Source organism: Camelus ferus, chromosome 10 (assembly GCF_009834535.1).
Source record: "Camelus ferus isolate YT-003-E chromosome 10, BCGSAC_Cfer_1.0, whole genome shotgun sequence".
NCBI lineage: Eukaryota > Metazoa > Chordata > Mammalia > Artiodactyla > Camelidae > Camelus > Camelus ferus.
The window spans coordinates 70,134,540-70,157,979 of record NC_045705.1 but is presented as its reverse complement, the minus strand read 5'-3'; the positions used below and the strand labels follow the sequence as shown (position 1 = coordinate 70,157,979).

General features: G+C 47.2%; 1 protein-coding gene across 1 annotated transcript in view; it reads right to left on the bottom strand.

Moving 5' to 3' along the window:
- Positions 1-23,239, bottom strand: part of NAP1L4 (nucleosome assembly protein 1 like 4) — a 43,863-nt gene extending 20,624 nt beyond the window's left edge. The window contains exons 1-7 of the mRNA XM_032490126.1: positions 23,120-23,239; positions 7,559-7,589; positions 6,734-6,792; positions 4,257-4,356; positions 1,729-1,870; positions 1,410-1,496; positions 40-174 (exon numbers count right to left, since the gene is read on the bottom strand). Coding sequence (XP_032346017.1) covers positions 40-174; positions 1,410-1,496; positions 1,729-1,870; positions 4,257-4,356; positions 6,734-6,792; positions 7,559-7,572 — 537 coding nt within the window. The 5' untranslated portion in view covers positions 7,573-7,589; positions 23,120-23,239. The remainder of the gene's footprint in view (positions 1-39; positions 175-1,409; positions 1,497-1,728; positions 1,871-4,256; positions 4,357-6,733; positions 6,793-7,558; positions 7,590-23,119) is intronic.
- Positions 23,240-23,440: the final 201 nt, after the last annotated feature.

The window sequence follows — 23,440 nt, the reverse complement described above, 5'->3', positions numbered from 1 at the left end:
GAGCGGTTCGCAGATTCTGTAAGGTGGACGTGTGCCCACCTGGACGAGTTCACTGAGCATGTCGACATTCCTGAAGATGGTAAACCAGAACTCTGGGATTCCTCTGGGGTTTGGCTCTTCCGCTGCTGCTGCTGCTTCTTTTTCTGCTATGACTACTTTGTTTTTCATGTCCCCCTTAAAAAAAAAAGTAAAATAAAACACCACAAAGTAACAAGTTTACAAATAACCCAATGGCTTAATACAAAACATTATTTCAAAATCCCATGTAAACTTCTAACAAAAGTTGTCCTTCGAATCTTCGCCTCTAAGACCCACTGTGCCCATCACAATTTCAAACGATTCCAAGAAACAAGGCGTTCCATCCAGGAGTGACTTCATGCTTCAATGTCAGATCAAAGGGAAGAAGCTGAATCAAGAGCTGGTATGACGCCCCCCATCTGGGAAAGGCCATCTAGTGCCGGCTCGGAGACGCCCATCTCGGGGCAGGCAGCACCGACATGCGCCCCAGCCAAGCTGCACACCCGCCTACACGGAGGGAGAGGTCAGGACGGAGGCACAAGGCAGACACAGGGCGGTGACGGGAAAGGCCCTGTGGCCACGAGGACGGGAGTGTTTTCCAACATCACAGCCTCGACACGATTCTTAGAGAAAATGATCACAGGGGTGTCTGAATTAACAGAGGCAGATTTTCCTCAAGCAACAAAGACTGGCTCATAACTACATGGATACACCAGCATGGCTTCAACTATGCCAGATTTTTAAAGGATCAAGAACATATGTGGCTACCAAAACTAACATTATACACTTTCAAAAATCCCTGAAAATTTATATTATAGAACAAAAATAGCTACTTGTCTCCCAAACATAAAATCAGGCTGACAAAGTGCACCCTGCCATGCTGGGACTCCCCACGGCACTGGAATGATACTTGTCACCAGAAAAAGGCTGTGAGCAGGTGACCGACAGGGCACATCACCGGAAGGACCTGGAACCCAGCAACCTACAGCAGCGAAGTGCACCCGGCTACGGCGCTGGCACTGCTGGCCCCTGAGCAGGACGGCTCAGACGTCTTCGGTGTGCTCTCCCCGGGCAGGTCTTTGCTCCTTCAACTAAGACTTCCCCTGACGTTTCCACCTCTGCTCCCCTGGCCCCTTAGCTCACTGTACTACTGTGCAGAGTCGTCACAGGTGACTTGAGTCTGGTCCGTCACACTGACAGACAGAACCCAGTCCAGTGCCAGGCCTGCAGGCTGCTCAGCTCCACTGCCATAAAGGAACGTGAACACCCAGCCTGCAGCTGGAGCAGCACCTGCTGCAAGCAGCTCTCTCCCACGGCTCAAAGCCACTGAAACTATCCTCTTTCCAGCAGCACTGGAACAGAACACAAGTTGCACTCATTAGGAAACTTACAGCCAGCTTGTCCTCCTCTTCATTCTCACTGTGCCACTCTGACTCTGCGTCTGTGGGCTCAGCGTCACCGGTGACGAACTCCCTTCTCTAAGTGAAGACGAAACCTTCTGAGTTACGTTCAGTTATTCACACAATCGAGAGCTAAGACAACGAGACTGTAAATGAAGTGTGGGGAAACGGAGTGCTTTTATAACTTATTTTAGGATTCTAAGTTTTAGGGCTTCAAGAATAATATCCAGTGATTCACTGGGTATATCTGATGTTTCACCTAAAGGAAGATTTGAAATACACTGATTAAATTTTTCAACAGAGCCCCTACCTTGTCAAAGAGAGGCTGGTATAAGGCTGCGTACTTCCTCTCCAAGTCGTGGACCTCTTCATAGAACTTGGCTTCTATGTGAGCACATTTCACCTGGAGCTGTTTCAACGCATTGATCCTTCTTTTTACTGCTTTAGGTAAACTGAAAGAGGGGACAAGACAACAAAACATCCATAAGTCTGCAACATAAGGTGGCATGCACAGAATTAACCACCTTACCATGAAAAAGAGCTCCTAAAAATCATTAAGGACACCCCTGCCGCCTCCCCCAAAAGCAGGGTGGTGAGGGAGGAGGAAGCTGAAAACATAATCCACGAAAGAAAAAACACAAATAATCAAACATCAAAGAAAGATCCAATCTCACAAAACATCCAAAAGAATGCAAATTTAAAAGAACTGCTGTCTTTTCCTTAACAAATTGGCCAAAAAAAAAAAAAAATCCCCAGGTTTGATGAGGCTGGAAGCAGAGGCCCTCTGACTTATCTTTCTTAGGGGCAAACAAGATCCTTGGAAATGTTCTTTGGATCTACTTCTAAGACTATATCCTAAGGAAATAACAAAGTATTTAGTTAATATGCTGGAATGACCACTGGTGTATCATCTACAGACTGGAAACAATGACAAGATGTGCAGAATTAAAGCAGGGCCTGTCCTCAGCCATGTCCTCGAGGTAGACTCAGGGCCACGTCAAGTGCTCGAACTGAGCCTGACCCTGACCCTGACCCTGACCCAGGGAAAATCAGAGACAACACAGCCAGGGTCTCTGTTCTCTTCTAAAGTCAGAGAACTGGGAGCTTCTTTGCTTTCTGATACTTTCCCATCTTCTTAAAAATACGTTCGCTTGTATGCGTTACTTTCATAAATTAGAAGAAACCATTTTAAACCCATCAGAATCACTTGTTTAACTTAAAGCTCTCAGTCACGCTCTAGAACCAAGAGCAGATTCCTGGGACTCTCAAAGCCCCACAGTCCCTGTCAGTGGGCCCAGGTCCCGCCCTCTGGGTGCTTCTCTCCCGCAAGGGCAGGGCCGAGAGCACACAGCACCAGGCAGCTCTCCAGCACAGCGCTGTTCAGGAAACGCAGCACCCCAGGGAAACTGGTCCCAGGACGCTGTGGGCACCTCAACCCCTGGATGCTCCCGCCCCTCGCGTGGAAAGGGGTGGTGTGTGCACACGACCCAGCACACCCTCACACACACTGCACACCCTCCACAGACTACCCCCAACAACCAGCACGACGTAAACGTTATGCACACAGCTGCCGGTGTAGGTCAAGTTCAGTTTGGCTTTTTGGAACTTTCTGGGAAACCCCCGCCCCTTATTTCTGACCTGCGGTTGGTTGAAATGCAGGTGCAGAACCCACAGAACCGGCGGATGAGGAGGGTGGACGGTACAGGAGCAGTCCTGAACCACAAAGGACCCCTGTCCCGCGACGCCCACGCCCACGGCAACCTCAGTTTAGGCAGAGGTCCTTCACCAAAGACTCCCAGCAACAGCTGCCCCGCGAGAGCACAGGCAGCAGAAGAGGACAAGGGAAAGGCAGAGAGCCGAGCAGAGCAGCAGACACACGGCACCACCTGCACTTCTTTTCCTCGTTAATTACACAACTTAAACACCTCCTGACTTGCAAAGCCTCCTTAATGGAGTAACAAGAAGGGTTCTAAGCCAAAGGGTACCCCCACCGCCTTCCAAACAGTAACTGCAATGACACACCATCCTCCCTGCCCTGTGTGTCCAACGTGGAACAAATTCTGCTCCCACAAAACCGTTCCCACGCCCGCACTTCCTCTCAGTGAACGCCACCCCATTCACTCAGTTCCCAAATACAGAAAACCAGAAACCATCGCTCATACTCCTCTACCCGCCCCCTCAGTGTCGCTACACCTCACAGACTTAGCCTGCGAAATCTCACAAGACCATCCCCACAGAGTCCCCTCCCAGAGAACCCTCTACACTGATGGGCAAAGCTGACCGCAAGTGTGCCCGCCCCCCTGTAACGGACCCCAGGAGCATCGTCAGGCCCACGTGGGGACCAGTGTGCAGTGGGCGCAGCTCGGCCTTGGAAGGAGGACACCCAGGCCCTGAGAAGAGGACTGGAGGGTGGGTGTCCCCGTTGTCCCCACTGTGCAGCACAGCCAGGACACTGGCCTCCTCCCTACACACAGGTATGGCTCCCACAGGTGATGGAGGAGAGTCAGGCAGGAGCGGTTCTCTTGGCCAAATACAAGCCACCGTGAAGAGACAGCACTCCGCCCACCCACCTGGTCCAAGCCCCCTGCTATGGTCTCCTTGTCCCCCTGACTCCCCTGAATGGGGGAAGTCCTCTACTATCACCAAGGGCGGCACTGTGCCCTCACCTATGAGCTAACAGGATGGTCCCACACCACGTTCTGACCCCAGCCCTCGTGCTGGAACCCGATGCCTGACTCTCAGGAGGCAACGGCTGCCAAACAAAAACGCGCTTCTTCCTGGTCTGAGGGCGCAGGAGAGCCTCCCCTTCGTGTCGAGCCTCGCCTGCAGCATACTCACGTCTCGATGTAGCTCGAGGGGGTGCGGGAGACACTGTCAAGTCGCTCCTGTAAAGCTGCCAGAACTTGTGGATTCTGCATCACTTGATCTGTGAGCTTTTCTATTAAGAGTTTAAAAAAACAAGGCCAAAGATGTCAGCTATGCCCACCACACAACAAAGAGCCAGGAGTCAAATCGCCAACACACAGACTAGCTTTATCTACTTCAATTTCTAAAGACAGCAAGTGGCTTCTTGAAAACATGTTTCAAAAATACTTATTTTTAAAGGCATTTGATACTCGCTGTTAATCACCCAAGTGGACAGCTGTAAATCCACCGAAGCACCCGCAGCCCTGACTCCCCCCGGGCTGTCTGCGCCCCACATCCCCCTACTGAGGGCACTGCCACTTGCTCAGTTCAGGCGGCCTATCTCCTGTCACCCCGCCTTCTCTGCCCAGGTCCCTTGGTGGGGCCCAGGAGCTGAGGACAGGGACGGGCACCTGGGCCTCAGAGTAATCAGCACCCACGGGCACCCCAGCTCACAGCCCAGGAAAGCACGACTCCCACCAGTCCGCAGGAGGCGCCAGGCTGCCCGGCGCTCTTGGCCTCCACCTTCACCTGCAGTGCCCTTCTGCCCAAACCCACCTCAAGGCCCTGCCTGACCACCCCTGCCAAAGCCACTTGCTTTGTCCACCACGCTGCCTTACAGCTCACACACTCTATACTGGTTCCCACGAATAAACAGGACCCCCAGAGGTCAGTTGTCCCAGTGAGTGGCACACGCTCTGTGCTGAGCCAATTCCCTCCTAGTGACCCTGTACAGAAACCCAAACTTAGCGCCTTCACCTGACTCAAAAAGGAAGCACACACCTAAATTCTACCTTTGCAGGACAGTGACGTGGGAGCTGAACACAAGTCGGCACTCAGTTTAACATTCAACTCCAAGCACAAGCACTAACTTGAACTTGAAGCACTGTGTGTGTACTGAAGGTACGTAAGTGTGTAGATATAAAACTGTATGCGTGTGTAACACGTAAATACCACACGTACACGCAAACATGCATCTCTAGCACCAGCCTCTGAGAGGCCTAAAACCATGACAGATAGCACCTATATTTTGGGTTTTAAATCTCCCTCCACTAAAAGTCACAGGGCCTCTTGCATAAATGGAAGATTCCAGGTCTAGGACAAGGAAAGTTCAAGAGAAAATGGATCACTTGTGCCACAAAGTTAGAAAGTACTCAAAATTAGTGGGGACACAGGAAAAGGACATAGAAGCCAGCTTAAAGGGACCCCCCCCCCAACTCCACTGTCCAAAATGAATGATGGCAAATGATAAATCACTGAATAAAAAGCTAATCCATGAGTCTACAGTAACATTAAAATGGGGTGGGGGGAGTAGGGAAGGAAAGCTTTCCTTTACTATATGTAATATGTTAATAAGATCGGCAGAACTAGAAAAACGCCCTTTTATAACCACCAATGTCATCACTGATTTGCAAGGATCACCAACTGTGCCACAATCCTGGTGGGAAAGTTTTATGGAGAACAGGACTCCCACAGGGCATCCGACAGCTCACTTATGCAAAGGACCCTAAAGTGTAGAAACCGGCAGGCACTGTCTCCACCAAGTCACCAATCTCAGTGCCCCCGTCACCAGCCCAACTGCACCTCCCACCCCATCAGGTCACCATGTGGCAGTCTTACTAAAACGTTTCCCCTGAGCCTAACGAGGAGGAAACAGACCAATCCAGGGTGTGGGCACTCTGTAAGACAGGGGACACACAGCCTGCTTCAAGGAAGAGGGACAAGGTAGTGGGTAACCCTAGAGTGAAAGAGACAGAAGTAAATGCGATACACAGCCCCTGGCCAGGCCTGACTTTGCATTGGGGTGCAGTGAACGGGGCCACACGTCAGCCACCAGGATGCAGTGACGTTAGACTGCTTGGTTGTGGTAGCTGCATGTGGTCATAGGAATTTATCCTGGTTTTTAGGAAATTTACACTAAACTGTTTTAGGAGAAAAGAGCCAGAGTATCTACAACTTGTTTTCAAACAGGTCAGAGAGAAAAAAAGGATCTATCTATAGGTCTGAAAACAGGGGGAAAATAACACACCTATTAATTTCTGATCACACCAAAATGACATGGTATCTGGGACCTGCTTCCAAGCACTCGGGGGTGGGAAGGAAAGGCACAGGCGAAGGCAGGCCAGGTGTCTGGGGCTCGGCGCTAGCCCTGCGTGGCGCGGGTACAGAGAGCGCCTGCACCGTGCACTTTCCTTCTGCAGAGGCTGAATTTCCTAGAGTAAAATGCTTTTAAATGACACAGATTTCATTTTAATTATTCTAACTTTGCTGTAGTCTTTAAAGTTTAGTAATTATAGTAATCCTGTACTTGAATCACTTGTTTTATTTCAGTAAATGGTTCAAGAGTAGGAGCCTCCCTGCCCTGCATGCAAACCCTCCAACAGTTCAATTTCCCACTGCAGTGAACTGACCTGTATTACTTGCATTTTTAGCAGCTTCCAAGGAATCTGAAGGAACCCCATCTGAAAAACTAAAACATGTTTAAAAAATATTACTCTACAGGAAGTTCAAAAGATAAATAGCTCAAGGGTGTTTTTCTTTTTCTTTCTCTCTTTTATCAGTAACATTTACTGAAGGGATGGATAAATACACACTGAGAAACATACTTGACAGCAAGCCATCAAACTGGTAGCCAGAGGGTGTTTTTCTTACTTAATATATTAAAGAGGTGTCTCTAAGGTGACTTCAGATTTGGGCAGAAGAGAACTCTGGACACAGGTGTGATGTATAAAACATTTTCCTCACTGTTATGCTAAAAAAGCAGCCTTGCCAAGCTGTTAGGACAGGTGTCCACAGAGACTCTGTGACACAGCCACACAAAGTTCTAAAAACAAACTTCACGAACACAGGTCTAACAGTCTTCAAAGATGCCTGGACACACCCCCACTCACCAAAAACAAGCCACATCAAACACAATGCATAACCCGCTGTGGCCCTCAGGGCAATCCGCAAAAGTCTCCCACTCGACCCCTGGAAGCTACAGGGATACCAGGGTGGCGTCAAGATCTTCCAAGAGCTGCTCACCCAGGAGGTGCCAGGGCTCCTCATGAAGGCCTGAGACATTCCCACACCCAAAGCCAGTTCTCTATGGGCTCAAATACACAAGCGGGGCGCAGGGGTGGGCGCAGGAAGCCAACAGCTGGAACGTCTAGTGCTGTTTACTGAAGTAATAAGGCTGGGCTCTTGTCGCCGACTAAAATTTTAAACTCCAATAAACAAAGTCCGTTTTGGCTTACCTGTTATCTGCCATCTGAATGCTTTTATCCCCTACAAATTAAAAAAGAAATAACGTTACTAAGTATTCAGAAACAAAAAATGTTCAAATGTACTCTTTTGACAGTGATTTACTGTGGGGGATGAGGATCTCCTAAGGAGGGGCTCGAGGAACTTTCTGGGGTGCCGGAAATGCTCTAGACCTTGAGAGGGGTACTGGTTACTTGGATACATACACTTGTCAAAACCCATCAAATTACACACTTGAGGGGGGAGGATATAGCTCAGTGGTAGAGCACACGCTTAGCATTCCAAGGTCCTGGGTTCAGTCCCCACAACCTCCTCCAAAAATAAGTAAATAAGTAAGCCTAATTACCCCCTCACCAAAAATAGAAAGTAAAAGTAAAAAAGTAACTATACACTTAGGATCTGTGTTTCAGTGCAAGCACGTTTTATTTATAAAAAATTTCTCTTGTTGGCACTCAAATGACCAGACTTCAGAACAAAGACAATCAATTTGAACTTGCCTGATCTCTATATTAAGTTTAGTTTAAAGTAATCCAGAGCATTTACTGGTGTTCATATTGCCTTTCAAACTCTAACTCAGCGGGCGGTTTTACTTTGCTGTGTTCTATCAGCTCCACACGGAAGGCGTGGGGCTTGCGTAAAACGTACGTAACATCCTCAGTATGACCCCACTTCCACAAGACACGTATGAAGAAGGATTTACAGCCTAGAAGACTTTCACCTACAGGTGTTAAAGGTGGGTTCTAGGATATTAACTTCTTGAACAGAACATTCTATTAGTACAATTTCAAACCCTATCTAAACGCATAGCTATAGAGTCAGGTTTGGGGATGGAACTGCTTATTCCCAGACGTAGGAAATACACTTCAGAGCCCCTCTGAAGGGTGGTTCCCAGCCGACAGCTGGTCGACGTCTCATTCTTAGGCATCTGAGAGAAGCCCAAACCCCTAAATCAGTGCTTCAGGGTCAAACAAAACAAGAATAACCCTTCATACTTAAGAAAAGCAGCTCCAGTTGAAATTTATGAACTACAACTGTTCTGTATTTAACTCAACCGCATCTTTCTTAGGCCATTTTGTTTCAGAATAAAACATGTCAACTACCTTTAATGTTAAAAATACTACATAAATGTTACATTATTTTTTTCAAAAAGCTAAATGAATTAAGGAAGCAAATAAAAACCAGAAGGAAAAAAAAAAAAACCCTTCAAGGGTCCCTATCACTGCTGAGTCCAGAGTCAGTCCACCCAGAAACCCCCAGGCTCCCCAGCTCAGCTCCTCTGCAGTTTGCTGCATGCACACAGCTGCACCTGGGGTATTCACTCCCAAGCTAGTATGTTCTGCTTTTTCATATATTATAAATGCAAAGCGTGAGACACACAGAGGTTGGTCTTCAAAGTAACACCTGACAACAAAATTTCAAGAGCAAATACATTTGCCTGTTACCGGCTGTTAAACACTGAGGTTTCCCCCGCGATACACCTCTGATACCATCTGTACAAACACGTCTTAGTTTACACGAGATCTTATCCCGAGTTGTCCTGTATCGAGACGGCAATAGCAGGATTTCCGGGTCAAAGACCGTAAGTGGATCGGGTACCTACTGCCAAAAAGGTTCCAGGCAACTCTAATTTGTCCACATAATTAAACTCTCCATCGTCTAACTAACACATCCAACTGCACCTTCTGTGCAGACCACATACACACCAAATACTCTCCCGCGGCAGCTGTCACTGCCAGCCTGATGGACCAAGTCCAGTTCTCACCACCCAATTCCAACACCTCCTGTACCAATGACAGTACCTACGGGGTAGGTACTTCCTACGTCTCATACCCTCACCAACCCTGGCAGGGAGGAGGCACTCCCAGCATACAGGAGGACACCAAGGACGAGGAGGGTGAAATGCCTAGCCCACGGCCACCTGGCTAGTTAAGATGTGGACTTGGGTTTGTCAACATGAAAGAAAGGAGGTAAATGAAGGCAAACGTGAGTTACCAGAAAGCAAGTTTATTTGGGAATCGCAGAGAAACCGCGATTCGGGACACGCCGACTACAGCGAGCTACAGGTGAGTCTACTGAAGGCGCAGCAGGGGTCGCTTCCATTGGCAGAGTGCAAAAGGGGAAAACCCCACTAGGGGTTAGCAGCAAGTCCACTGGTTCCAAGATGGGGAGAGATTCTTGGCAGATACTCACTGTCTAGAAAGTAAGTTTTGATCTTTTGTAAATCAAACTTTTATGGGAAATCAGTCCCACCATCTTTGACTCTGTTTTCTGAGAACACATGCACGAGACTCTCCACTTCACAGCCTTTGGTTTCATTTCAGATTAAAATCCTTTCACGTTCCTCCCTTTTGATCAAGCTCTTTCACAGGAAGTGTCACCGGTCAACCTTACTGTACGGGAATCTCACTTAATCAAAGGTGTCACTGGCCCCAGTGGATTATGTGTCACTTGGAGCAGAGGAGACCCATCCTTGGATGTCTCGTCCCACAGAGAAGGGAAACCACAAGTGGCTATCTGGCCTCATCTGAGCAATGAAACAATCCTTGAGAAATGGGGAATCTCAGTTGTGTTCCTCCAAGGTGGTCAGTTCAGTTTCAGGATAAGCCTTTACTCTGTATTTACATCTGGTAGTAAGAACTTTATTCTGTACACACATCTGGGAGAAAGACATTTGCCCGCTGGTACAAGACAGCAGAAATTTAATTATGTGGACTATACCCAAGGCCAGAAGTTGAATTACAGCTACCAACTGGAATAAACTTCTCAACCTGTTTCCCCAGCTGTCCACGTTTAATAGGTCAAAAATGTCCCAGGACCCTCGGGTTTGGCCTATTTCAGTTAACAGTCTGATGCTATCTTTCATTATTTGTAGTTCCTGTGTGAATTCCCCCAATATGTTAACATAAAAACAGCATTCCTCCTTGAGCTGGACACAGGTTTAGGGCGCTGTGGTTTTCAGACTGCCGCTGCTAGGCTGTCCATTTGGGTTTGCTGATGTTCAAAGACTCACACAACCATTAAAGGTAGCAGCCATGACTGTGGAGAGATTCTGAACTGCCTTCTCAAGCTCCGCTACTCCAACCAAAGGGGGAAAGGCCTGGGCAAAGGCACGTCCAAGTCTCCATCTACCACGGGGGCATCTGTAGGCGTCCACCCAAAGCTGTATCCATCCCAGCCACGCTGTGCGCTTGTAAGCTGGTAGGAGAAAGGGTCAAGATTGGTGGTGATGGAAGGCGGGGTTTCCCTGACTTCAGCATCAGGAGGGATGGCAATGACTCTAGCGTCCTTTCCACTGAAGGGGTGTGGAGAGGGCATTCCTTCCACACAGAAAGTAACAACCAGTGCCTTTAAAGATAGGGTTCAGTGGGCCCTTTTGTCCAGATTTCTTTTCCTGGAATAAAAAAGATCTCATGATCAAAACCAGTCATTTATATAAACACATGATAAGTGGTTTTGTTAGCGGTCAGAACGGTTAGAGGGGCTTCTTAGGTTTCAGTATGCATGGAGTAACGGGTGCGTCTGCCTGCGGCGGGTGGCGTCCCGACGGAGGACTGGGGGTGCTCCAGGGAGAACACAGGCCGGCTTAAGTCTCCACCACTCAGCAGATTTTTGATCAATTCCCTATGAGGTACCACTGAAGGAAGCACACCAGCTTCCCACCTCCTGGTATCATTACCCTTTTCATTATCCCACCAAAGAGACCCATTAGTCTCCTAGATTCCAGTGGGGAATAGATTCATGACCATCTGAGTCATACACAATCATTACAAGCATTCAGCAGGAGGCAGCCTAGAGACTCACCCGTCCCATTAATGTTCCTAAAACAAGAGCAAGGTTTTGGGTTAAGAGTCTGGACTGTATGGGTGGGGAGGCACCCCATGGAATGCTGTAATATCAGATGCCAACTTACCAGAAGAGAGGATATATACAGCTGCGAAGGCATGAAAGGAAAATCCTCCATCTCTGCCAGACAAACCTCCCGCCATCCTTCTAAGGATAACGGCCAGGCTTCCAGTTCGGGTTCATCATGAGTGTTACCGACACTGGTGCAACCAACAGTGAGGTTGGTGGAAATCAGTTTTTATAAGGTGGGAGCAAAGGGGTGCATCACAGCCAAACTAGGGGGTGGCAAGGAGGTCAGAGAAAAGACAATTACAACTTCAAGCAGCATGCCTTGGTTGTGTGATACAGAACGGGGTAAAGCGAGAGGTTACATCTCTGAAGAGCCGTCTACTGGTGTTTGCTTCAGTCAAAGGGTTCAGCTTTAGGTCCTGAGCTGCAATGCAGGTCCACTCGGGTCTGGGGGCCTTTTTAAGATGGGAACACGTGAATCCAGGAGCCTAACCCCTGGAGCTTGGTGGCACAGGGGTTAGTCCATAACACCTGGTAGGGGTCCTTCCAATGAGGTGGGGGGAGTCTTTATGGAGAGGCCTCTGTCTCCAGACTGTAAAGAGACATCTTCATCTCCTGGGAGCATGCTGTGGAAAGGGTATTTCACTACAGCATAACCTCAGACCTGTGCAAATGTGATGTGTGCGCCCTTTTATTAGCTGGTCAAAGGAAGCAGGGGCTAAATGCACAGGCCGTCCATGACTATTTTCAAAGGGTGAGAATTTATGAATCCCAAATGGAGGAGATCCAAGATTTGGAAAAACCAGGGCAGTACTTTTGGCCAATGTATTTGAAGGAATTCAACTAATTTAGCCAATAGAATCTTTGTAACTCCATTCGTGTATTGAGCCAGTACTGACAATTGAGGATGATAAGCCTGGTAGGAGGGTAGAACTGGCCACACAGCACGGTGACAGGAGTCCTCTGGTCACTATGGAGTTCCAGGGCGGGGGTTGGGGGGTGATCTTTTCTAAAAGGACTTCAGCTACAGAAGAGAGAGTCACCGTTCTACGTGAAAACATGCAAACCGTTACTAGAACATATTTACATCCACAAGCTGGGGGCAACTGTATGAAATCCACTTGCCACAACTTTAACAGCCTGTTGAGGAAACTGTCCGTCCTGGGGTGGGACCAGCAGGCCTCCCTGGGGTTAATTCAGGACAGGTACAAGCATGACAAGCGCTCTTTGTGGACTCGCTGCTGTTTCTCTACCAATGACCACTTACAAAGGCTGCCGTCTTCTCAGTGGCCAATGGTTTAATTCACATACAGTGGTCAGTAAGGGAAGTTTCAGATTTTCTGGCAGGACCAGCTTATTACTGGGTTCAAACCACAGTCCCTGTTCTTTGCGGGTGTAATGACCAGCCTTCAGATTTCCAGCTGTGCTTTTCTTTCAGAGGCCAGCGGTTGTCCACTCCTGGTAGTTCCCTTAGGTCCCTGCAGGGGAAGAGCCTTCGGGCCATGACGGAGCTTTGGTCTGTGGATGCCGTATGAGAGGGTTTTTGCAGAGGTGTCAGCAAGGCGTTTTCCTTTAGCTTCCAGGAACCAGACCTGCAGAGCTCAGGCACTTCAACGACAGCGAGAGCTACTGGCAGCAGCATGAATTCCACCAGATTCTGAACATTCTTAATTTGGTCTCCACTGGAAGTGGGGAAACACTTGTTTCCATAACACTCCAAACTAATGCACCACTCTAAAGGCATACTAGCTATCAATTGATGTTTCCTGTCTTGCCTGAGGGAGAGCACACAGGCACACCTCGGAGATACTGCAGGTTTGGTTCCAGACCACCTCAGTAAAGCGAACGTCACAATAAAGCAAGTCACGTGAATTTTTTGGTGTCTACATTGTACTGCAGTTTGTTGAGTGTGCAACAGCATAATAGCTTAGATAACAATGTACATACTTTAATTTAAAAATACTTTACTGCTAAAAAATGCTAACCACCATCTGAGTCTTCAGCAAGTTGTAGTAACATCAAAGATCACCGATCACCATAACAAATTTAACAGTATTGCAAGGATTACTCAAATGTGGCAGATATACCAAGAGGGCAAGTGCTGCTGGAAAAATGGTGCCAACCGACTTGCTTGACACAGGGTTGTCACAAACCTTCAATTTATAAAAAAGATCTGCGAAGCACAACGAGGTGCCCCTGTACGACTCAGCTTGCTGAGCTGAAGCAGCTGAAGGTAAGGGGACAGCCTCAGTGATCTTGAAAGGAGCCGGTAACATGTGCCCAGCACAAAACTTACCATCTTTATTTTTTATGTGGGAGACACTGATAAACCACGCAAGATCAGGATTCATCAAGGGGGTTTCCTGTAAATAGTCACGAGCGGTCCACAGGTGACCCACCAAAGTCAGGGTCCCAGGGAATTTCATCAGGAGAGGAGGGGGGACGGGTGCAGACTTGACACCTGAGACTGCTACAGTGAATGAGAGTGACTGAGTCCAGTGAGGAAGACTTCACTGTGGGGGGAGGGTAGAATGGCTTGCTGCGAGGTGCTGAGTGTGGTGTGCATTCAAGGGAGCCTCAATGGTCCGAGGTGCACAGATGGCAGTTTACCCAAAGGGCGCAGCAGGCAGCTCTAAGGCACGAGCTACCCTCAGGCCAGGGCTCTAACTGTTGGCCCCAGTAACGCAGGGCGGGTGATAGCCCCATGTTTTTCCCATAAACGTTCTGACGACATCCCTTCCTCCTCATATACCAAAAAGAAAAAGCGCAGCTGATGATTTGGGCATCCAAAGGTAGGTGGATTTATTAAGCTTTTCCTCAAAGGCTAAGCTACCCTGGTCAGCCCCAACACTGGGGGCAGGTCTGGGGTTCTTCAGAAGGCATTTGGGGGAGAGTCACTACGGAGAAGTTTGGAATCCAACTGCAACAATAACCAGTTAGCCCAAGAAAACCCCACAGCTGACATTTGGTTTGGGGTCTGGAAAGTTTAAAATACCTTGATGTCTACTGGGATCCAGGTGTAGTCCCTGTTCTGAGAGTAAACATCTAGGTATCGAACCAGAGTTCAGAAAAATTGCAATTTTTCCTTAGAGAACTTGTATCTCTTAATGTCTAAGATTTTTAACAGGTGAACAGTGTCTTTCTGTGGGAATTTTGGGAGGCAAGCAAAGAAGCAAACCATCTACATATTGCAGTAAGGTGGAGCCTCCAGAGAATTCTATGTCATTTAAGCTGGCCTTTAAACTCTGTCAGAGAAGCAGCCTGAGTGAAGCCCTGAAGCGTGACTGTCCAAGTGCACTGTGGCCTCCCAGGTAACGGCGAAGAGATACTGATTACCTTCAGCAACAGCAATACCAAAAAACACACTGGATAAGTCAACCACAGTGAAAAAGCGGCTTCTGGTCTAGACGGGTGCCAAAAGCACGTGGGCATAAGGGACGACAGGACAGCAAGGACAGCACTGCTGTCTGTCACCAGAGGTCTTGGCCACTGAGAGTTTTACAGGTAAAACAGGGGCATGATCAGACTGGGGCAAGGCTTAGTGAGTCCTTGGGCTTACAGTCCTCTGGACAGAATTTATGCCCGTACGATTTCTTTATTTACAGGCTACCACTTTATTCTTCAGAGAGGTTCTGAGGGGTCAATCTGGATCTCAACGGAAGAGGCACCATGAATTCTGCCTACGTCTGCTGAGGATTCTGCCCGAAGAGCAGTGGGGATTGATACCCGGTTTAGTGGGGGGGGGGGGGGTGTAAGTCCAAGGTTTGCTCTTCTCTGGTCTGCAGTGTATTAAAGGCAAAGGGGCTGAATTCTCCTCAGTGCTGATCAGAATTAAAAGGATGCCTCCCCCTTCTGAGAGAAAGGATGGCAGTGTGCCACTTCTCCAGGAGTCTCCTCCTAGTAAACTAAGTATGGGAGCCAAACTGACGGGGAGAAATGAGTGCTCTGCACAAGCCCCAGACAAAAAGGTATGGCTGAGGCTAGGGCCTCACTGCAGCCCGAGGTACAACGCGCTGAACACGCGCACTACTCTGAGGAAGAAACTGTTTAACTGCAGTTAGGTTGGGCACTGGCAGAGCAGCCCCATGCCTATCACTGCTGTCAGGAACTTGTCTCCCATGTGGAAAGCAATCTCCCCCAGCCTAAACTTAAAGGCACGACAGGGAACATGTGTGTCCTCTGAGCTCCAACACTGGAGTGGGTTTGGCTGTTGGTTCTTGGAGGATTGCAACTGTTTGGATTTCAATTTATAGCAATCTTTTTTCCAACGGCCAGGTTTGCTTCGGAGTCTCCATCTGCTGGAGTTGTCTTTCTTTTGATATCATATTATGGGTACTAGGTAACTGACCGGCCAGATTGACGACATCAGGGTAGACACAGTCTCCAATTCTATACAGGTTCTTCTGACGAACAGATTAACTCCTTGGTTAGGTCATTTACAAACATGGAGTTAAAAGCCCCTGGGTGGAGTCAGCACCCACTAGAAGCCTGAAATTCCGCTTGAACATGATTTGGGGCCTGCCAGAACAGCTACGGACAGGTACAGCATGCTTCTGGATGCATGCCTGCATCTTCCAGTCCCTGGACTTGGGGGAGGCTCTAGGGGTGGCTTCATGTTGTCTTTTGGCTGTATGGAGAGCTTGGTCACACAACACGGCAGGTGGCTGGTTTAGTTTAAGCCTTAGCTAATGTTCAGGGTTTTCTCCACCAGTTGTTTTAATCCAGTGCTGGGTTTGCCTTATTTTAGGCAAGCATGTGGACTGACTGGTAGACTGCAGAGATCAAGGTGGCAAGTCAGGGTTTACAGTACTGAATTTCTCACCAAAGAGGCTCCTAAGCTACCTTGGGAAAGTTCCTTAGTTACAGCCCTAAACTTGACCTTTGCCCAAGGGGTGCAGGAAACTTGCTGTGGTCCAGTGTTGAAAGAGGAGGTTTTAATGGACTTGGCTGGTGAGGTTTCAGAGACAGGAAAGCAAGGAAGTTCAGACAGAGGGGAGGGGAAGGAGGCAGCAAAGAGATACACAGAAGATGTGGAGCAGTGGGGGTAGACGGGACCTCAGCTCGCACTAAGATACAGAGGCCTCTCACATTTTTAAAAATCCATCTTTAGCTGTTTATTTGCTTGGAAATAAACAGGATTTTGGGATTTGGAAACAGGATTTTGTAAGAAGGCAATTTAAGAATCCTGAACACATTCAGGAGCCTCCAGATAACAATTAAAATAATGACCCCATTTGAATGGTTTAATCTGGTAGCCAGGGTCTTGGTTTGATGTTTGGGGAGATCAAAGGTTCCCTACAATGGCCAGTGGAGTTCTAAGTTATCCTTAGTAAGACTGGTCCATTTTACTAACTGTCTTAGCAAAGGTCCTCAATGTGTCCCCATGAGATAAGTAAACGATTAAAATTAACTTGAACGTCATCAATATGTTTCTGTAAGACTTGAGAATTTCAATATAGTCTATAATTCTTATTAGGTTAGGATGGTAGTTAAACGAACCCCACAGCATAATTATTTGGCTCACGTAAGTCAGAGCACTAGTGACCGCACCCTGTCAACCTAATATGAAGCCTGGTCAGCCCCAGGGAACAGCTCCAAGCCCTGCAAGGACACCAGATCATATTTTGGTTTAGGACCACAACAGAGGGGCAAACAGGCCAGCTACTCATCTAATTCCAAGAAGGAGTTAGGACATCCCCGAAGGACACCACAACATCACCCACAAAACCTGGCCAGTATAGGAAGCCCTGGCTGAGGCAGCCCGGAGCTAGTCCATTTTGCTCTAATCTGTGGATCCCTTACCCAGTCTTTATCATTACATTCCTTAGTATTAGCAAGTAATTACGTAGGAATTAACAAACCAGCAGGTAAGTGAAAATATATCTAAAGTAAACAACCAGATAACTATGTAAATATCTGAACTACTGGCAAAAGCAATCGCAAATCAACACACCCTTCAATATACTTGTTATCTCTTATTGAAAAAAAGTGTTCAGATCCTAAACTCATATAAGCAGTCTCAAACTTACGTTCAAACTGATTTCAATCATGTGTAAAGACTGATAACCTTTTTTTTTTAAGAGTTCTGAATTGGTACTTTACTTTTTATTTGACAATTAATTATCTTTATATACCAGGGTCTTTTATATTTCATCTTCTAGTGTCCCCATTGTAAGCATTAGAAGCACTGGTTTTTTTTTTTGGAGGGGGGTATATATATTTTTTCATTGAAGTATAGTCAGTTTACAATGTTGTGTCAATTTCTGGTGTATACAGAATAATGCTTCAGTCATACATATACATACATATATTCTTTTTCACCATAAGTTACTGTAAGATACTGAACACAGTATAAGACTGATAATCCAATACATATGCACTTCCTTTTTCTTTTGGTATGATAAAAAAAATTTATTTTAAAAAAATCACACATACTACATAGATAAACCAAGACTGGCAAATAGTTAACTACTGCTGCTGAGAGTTAGGTAGTTAGGTACGGGGAATCACTACTTTTGGATAGGCTGAAAACTTTTTATTATCATGTAAAAAAAAAAAAAGAATGGATGAACAACACATTTGTCCCCCCGCTGAAGAACAAGCGCAGGAAAGCACGGGCCTGTCTACCTGCTCAACGCAGCAGTGCCTGTGGCAGGAGACAGTGGCCAAGCAATCTGCCTGCCTCATTCACTCACTGCTGCTGAGCGAGTCTGCCTGTGTTACACGTACACAGCACGGGGTCAGGGATCCCATGCATACCTGAGCCTCTCCCAAGCAGGTTCTGAAGACACACAGGAAGTCATGCCTGCTTAGAAGATCTAACTGTCATGACACAACAGTGGACTGTCTCTTCAGAAGCTTGCTAGAGACCAAGCCCTCCGTTTTCAGGAAGAAAGTAAAAAACAATTTCCCTTCCTTAACCAAAGCATTCCAGGGGTAGGGTACAGCTCAGTGGTAGAGCGCATGCTTAGCATACACAAGGTCTTGGGTTCAATCCCCAGTACCTCCTCTAAATAAATAAATAAATAAATAAATAACCAACCAACCCTCATTACCTCCCCCCCAAAATAGTAAAATGAATTAAAAAATAAATTTAAAAAAATGTAAAAGAAACAAGTGAAATTAATTTAAAAATAAAACCCAAAACATTCCAATTTTTACTCAAGACACAGTGGTTCTTCACTGCTATAGTTCCAATTTCCCCCTCCACTCTTCTCTCTGCAGCTCATTAGTAAATGACTGAATGAGTCAAACATTTGAAAGTTTTTCTTAATCCAAGGTCACCAAAGCTCTTCCTCTCCACCCCATTTACAACGGCCATCACCCAAGTCCCCACTCCTCCCTACTTCTCTTCTCAAAAACACCTACCACTACTCAACTAGCTCGCCTGTCACCCACCGTGGAGTGCACGCCAGCAAGGCCTTTTGTCCGCTTTGCTCAGCACCCCAGAACCTAGAAGCGTGCCTCACAGACTGAAGGCCTCCGTGAATGAAAGAACAAATAGATGTGAAGCACTGCAAGCTACTTTGTGATAAAAGGGCAAAAATGATGTTCTAACTTACAATACAACTACATGCTTATCACCTTTGTACAGATTTAAGCTGTATAATCCATCTTTCTACTGCACAACTACTAAACAGAAGCCATCTTACCTCATTTTTGAATAGACTTTTTGAGATAATAAAATGAACAGTACAAACACTGAAAAAAAAAGTCTCATGACCCAGAATGGAAGCACATTTAAGAACAACAGTGACAGGGTATACCTGTAAGAGGAAATGTAAGGCTACACAGCAGGTGACCAAGATCAGAAAGCAGAATTCACAAAGTGATCTTTTGTAGTTTTCTTACTACAGAAATATACTGCTGCTCTTGTTGCTAACTATTCATGAAATTTAAAATTCAATGGCAAACAATGTAAAGCAGCCCTGTCATCTCTGAAAAGGGCAGGGGAGAAAACCAATGGTTGTCAAATAAAAACAAACCTATGTCATCACAAACTATTTCTTGGAAACTGTCGTAACAGTCCAACACAAAATTCTTCACTACCCATTAATAAGGGTTTCCTTTGTGCTCAAGGGAAAAAAAATCTCACAACTGCAGTTTAGGAAGGCAAGTATTCACTAAACTAGGAGATAATGGTTCAAAGTAAGCTAAGGCCAGAGAAGAGCGACTTCCTGCAGTAACTCTGCATCAACAACATTCTATTTCTGAAATTATCCCAATGGTAGGACAGACAACTAAGTGGTTTATCAGCCTTTTACTTTGGATGCCTAAACACAATTCCTCTTTTTTTTTTAATGAATGAAGTCTTTGAGCTTCTTCGATTTATTTATTTATTTGGGGGGACAGATTAGGTTTCTTTCTTTATTTTTAGAGGAGGTAGTGCGGATTGTACCAAGGACCTCATGCGTGCTAAGCATGCTACCACTTGAGCTATACCCTCCCCCCATTTCCCTTTAAAAAACAAAAAAGTGAGGGGACGGGTATAGCTCAGTGGTAGAGTGCACGCCTAGCATGCAGGAGGTCCTGGGTTCAATCCCCAGTACCTCTACTAAGTAAATAAACCTAATTATCTCCCCTCCAAAACATAAACAAATAAAAATAAAAAACAAAAAAGTAAGCACTCCTTAGATAACAATCCCAGACCAATCGCCCAACAAACTCCTCACTGCTGCCTTATTATTCAAACCAGGCCATCACTGGGAGCACTGGTTCTTCCCCATTTCATACAGCTGATACCCTCCTGCCCAGATACTATTCTTCAAAAACAAACAAACAAGAAAACTGGGTTCACTGGCAAATTTTTTGGAAGTACAACATGAACTTATCGAAACAGTTTTAAACCACTGTAAAACTGTGGGCAATGAACAAAAAGGAAGAAAAACACTCTGAAAATGAGTAACTCTGAACTTTGTTATCTCATGTATACACGTGCATTTGAGGTCACCTCCTCCTGAAGCCAGAAGACTATCAACTGCTCCAATGAAGGAAAGTGGAGAAGGCTTCAGTCTGAACCCCAGCTGGTCAGAGAACTGCAGATACAGGGAATTAATGTGCTCTCAATATCAGGCTGCTAAAAATCCTGACAGGTTAATGGAACTATTTTAACTGAAGATTCAAGTATAAATTCAGACTGCAATGTGTTGATGAACACATTCCAACTCTAAGCACTCAATTTCTGTAAAATTATGAACTACCTCATACAGAGAAAAATCTCTAAACTCAAAATACCACAGAAGAGTCTGATCATCTAAACCATCAATTCACAAAACTACAATGCCTGGATATTTTCAGAGGACAACAATCCCAAAACACATGTATTCTTTCCAGAATTCAGCTCACTGAGGTTATCAAATCAAAAATGACAAACCCAGCCATGGTACAGAACCCATTCAACGTCTCCACTCGCTGTTCTATGTATCATTTTCAAAGATAGTGTCACATAAGTACTTAGATGTTATCTCATGATCCAGAGGCACATTCAATCACAAACACTTGAAATTAGTAACACCGTTCAACCAGGGGAGGAAAAAAAAAGAAAAAAAGACTGCAAATGTATGTGTACTAACAGGTATTTAAGACAGCACTACACAATTAAAGTTACTTTGTATAATTATAAACAATTATTTTGAGAATAATTATTCTCATACCATGAGACAAGGTCTTAAGCTTCTAGTGAAAATGTCCCTAAGTAAACCTGGGAAGGTTACAATTTCTATTTTTATTTTATCTTTAAAATTAATTTCTGTTGCTACTTTAATTCTATAAGAAATTAAGCTTTGCAATGTTTTTTTGACCAATAGTCATATCCTCAGTTGTCTTCCAAATTTCAGAACAAAAATGATAACTTACCTTCAAAAGATGAAAGAAAAAACTTTCCTTCTCCCAAAACAAGTTAAAAAAAAAAAAGGAAGAAAGAAAGAAAAGAAGAAAAAGAAAAAAAGTAGCTAGCAGATTCGAGAAAATTCATTTTCTGGGTTATTTTTCCTGTCAACTCTACCTTAATAAAGTTAACCACTGATAACTTTAATTTTTAAACCATCTCCCTCTGCTTTAGTCACTCATTTAATCTTTTAAACATATCCCTACTCTATTACCACCTTTCTCAGGAGTTCATTTTACATTTGTGTATTATTTATCCCACTAGCAATTGTTAATAATCAATCTGAAATTATTTCCAGATTCTATTATGGGAAGCATTCAGCATTCTGGGGAATCACACTTTGGAGCTGGAAGTGATCGACCAGCTAAAATTCTCAAAAACTAGTCTTCTGTTAGGTTCAGTGCAATAATAACAATTTCTTATTAAAACTTCCTTTATTTTCTATACAGAAACAGTAAAACTGGGCAAAGTGAAAACCGCCTGCCTTACAGGGCCTCAAGCTTCCTCAGTGGTTAAAAGGAACAGTACTTATCTCATAAGGTTATCAGACTATTATTGTGAGTTGACGCAGCCAAAGAGATTATCGGAGGTCACGGTGTGCAGTACAGTCACTAGACATCTCGAGGTACAGTTACTACTGCAGGAAGGCAGGAACTTTGAAAAGGACAATTTTAAGTTCCACGACTTCCCCTGCTTGCTTGTACGAGAGAATTTTCACAAGCCTGTATGCATGCTTTACACCTACACGCAGGTAAAGCAGAGTGAGCATGTGAACCAAAGCCCGGACCGACGCGTCCCAAGGATTCCTTTGAGAGTGTAGGACAGTGCCAACCCTGCTAGGTGAGCGCACACGCGCCCACACCAGTGACCGGACACAGCCCTCCTAGGGGCCTAAAGGCTTCTTGCCAGGCTCACCTTAGACCATAGAGAACTGCGGACGGTGGCAAGTCTTACCACCACCAGGCAGCCCTTTCCTGGGACGAACAAAAAGCATTCAGAAAACAAGAGATTGGGGGGGTGGGGTGGGCGGGGAGGATAGTGGCCTAGCATTCAGGTAAAAAGACACCAGTGTGTCTGCTGTCACATCTCTGAGCCGAGACATGCATGGCACCGTTCCATCCGTGACGTGCCCGCGCCACGGAACTCTCCCTTCTTGGAAGGTCCACTTCTCCGTCTGCAGGATGACGTTAGACAGTAGCGCAGGCTAGCCGGCCGCCCCGTCCCGCGTGTCCGTTAGTCCGCCGCAGGCGCACGCCGCCGCCCGTGCCCCCTGCGCGGCCTCCAGCACCACCCCGGACCGCGCCGGGTCCCACTTCCTCCGCAAACGCAGCAGCCCCGCCGCACCGACGCGGGGACGGAGCCCGCCGCGGCGCGCGCTCACTCTCCGCGCGGAGAGCTCCGGTTCCGAAAACAAAGGTCCTTGGGCGGCTCTGCGTCCGCCCCGGACCCCGCGGCCTTAACCTTCGCGGGACGCCGCGGGGCCGGCAGGCGGGGGCCGCGCGGGAACAAAGCGCTACTGACCTTCAGGCCGCCAGGGGCGGGGCGGGGCGCGACACCTGCCGCCGCCCCGCCGCCGCCCGGCCCCGCCCGGCTCCCCGCGGGTCCCGCTCCCGCCCGCCGCCCCGCTGCCCCGCCGCCGCCCGCTCCCGCACGCCCCGCTCCCCGCCGCCGCTCCGGGCGCTCCGGGCCGGGCCCCGCCCCTGCCGCCGCGAACTCCCGAGATGGCAGCCCCAGGCCTCGTCCCCGCCGCCCCTGCCCCGCCAGCCACGCCAGCCGCCCCAGCCGCCGTTACCCGGTCGAGCCCTCGCGTCCATACCTCACGCCTCCTGCGGCAGTGGCGGCGGCCGTGTCTGCTTCGCTCGCTCCGGGACTGCGCCGCCGTGGCCGCCAATAACGCCGCCTCCCATTGGCTGAGCCTCTGACCCCGCCCTCCACGAGCAAACTGGGCTGCGATTGGGGGGGCATGGCGCAAGTCAACTACGCTTCGGCGCCGATGGTGACGACCAATCAGAGGCCGCAGAGGAGGCGCCAAGCTGAGCCCGGCAGAGACCCGCGGGCCGCATGCAAACAGGAGGGTGTGACGTCTGGGGGGGCGCGCGTCCGCGTTCTTTCAGTCTCTTTAAGGGCCGGGGGCGCG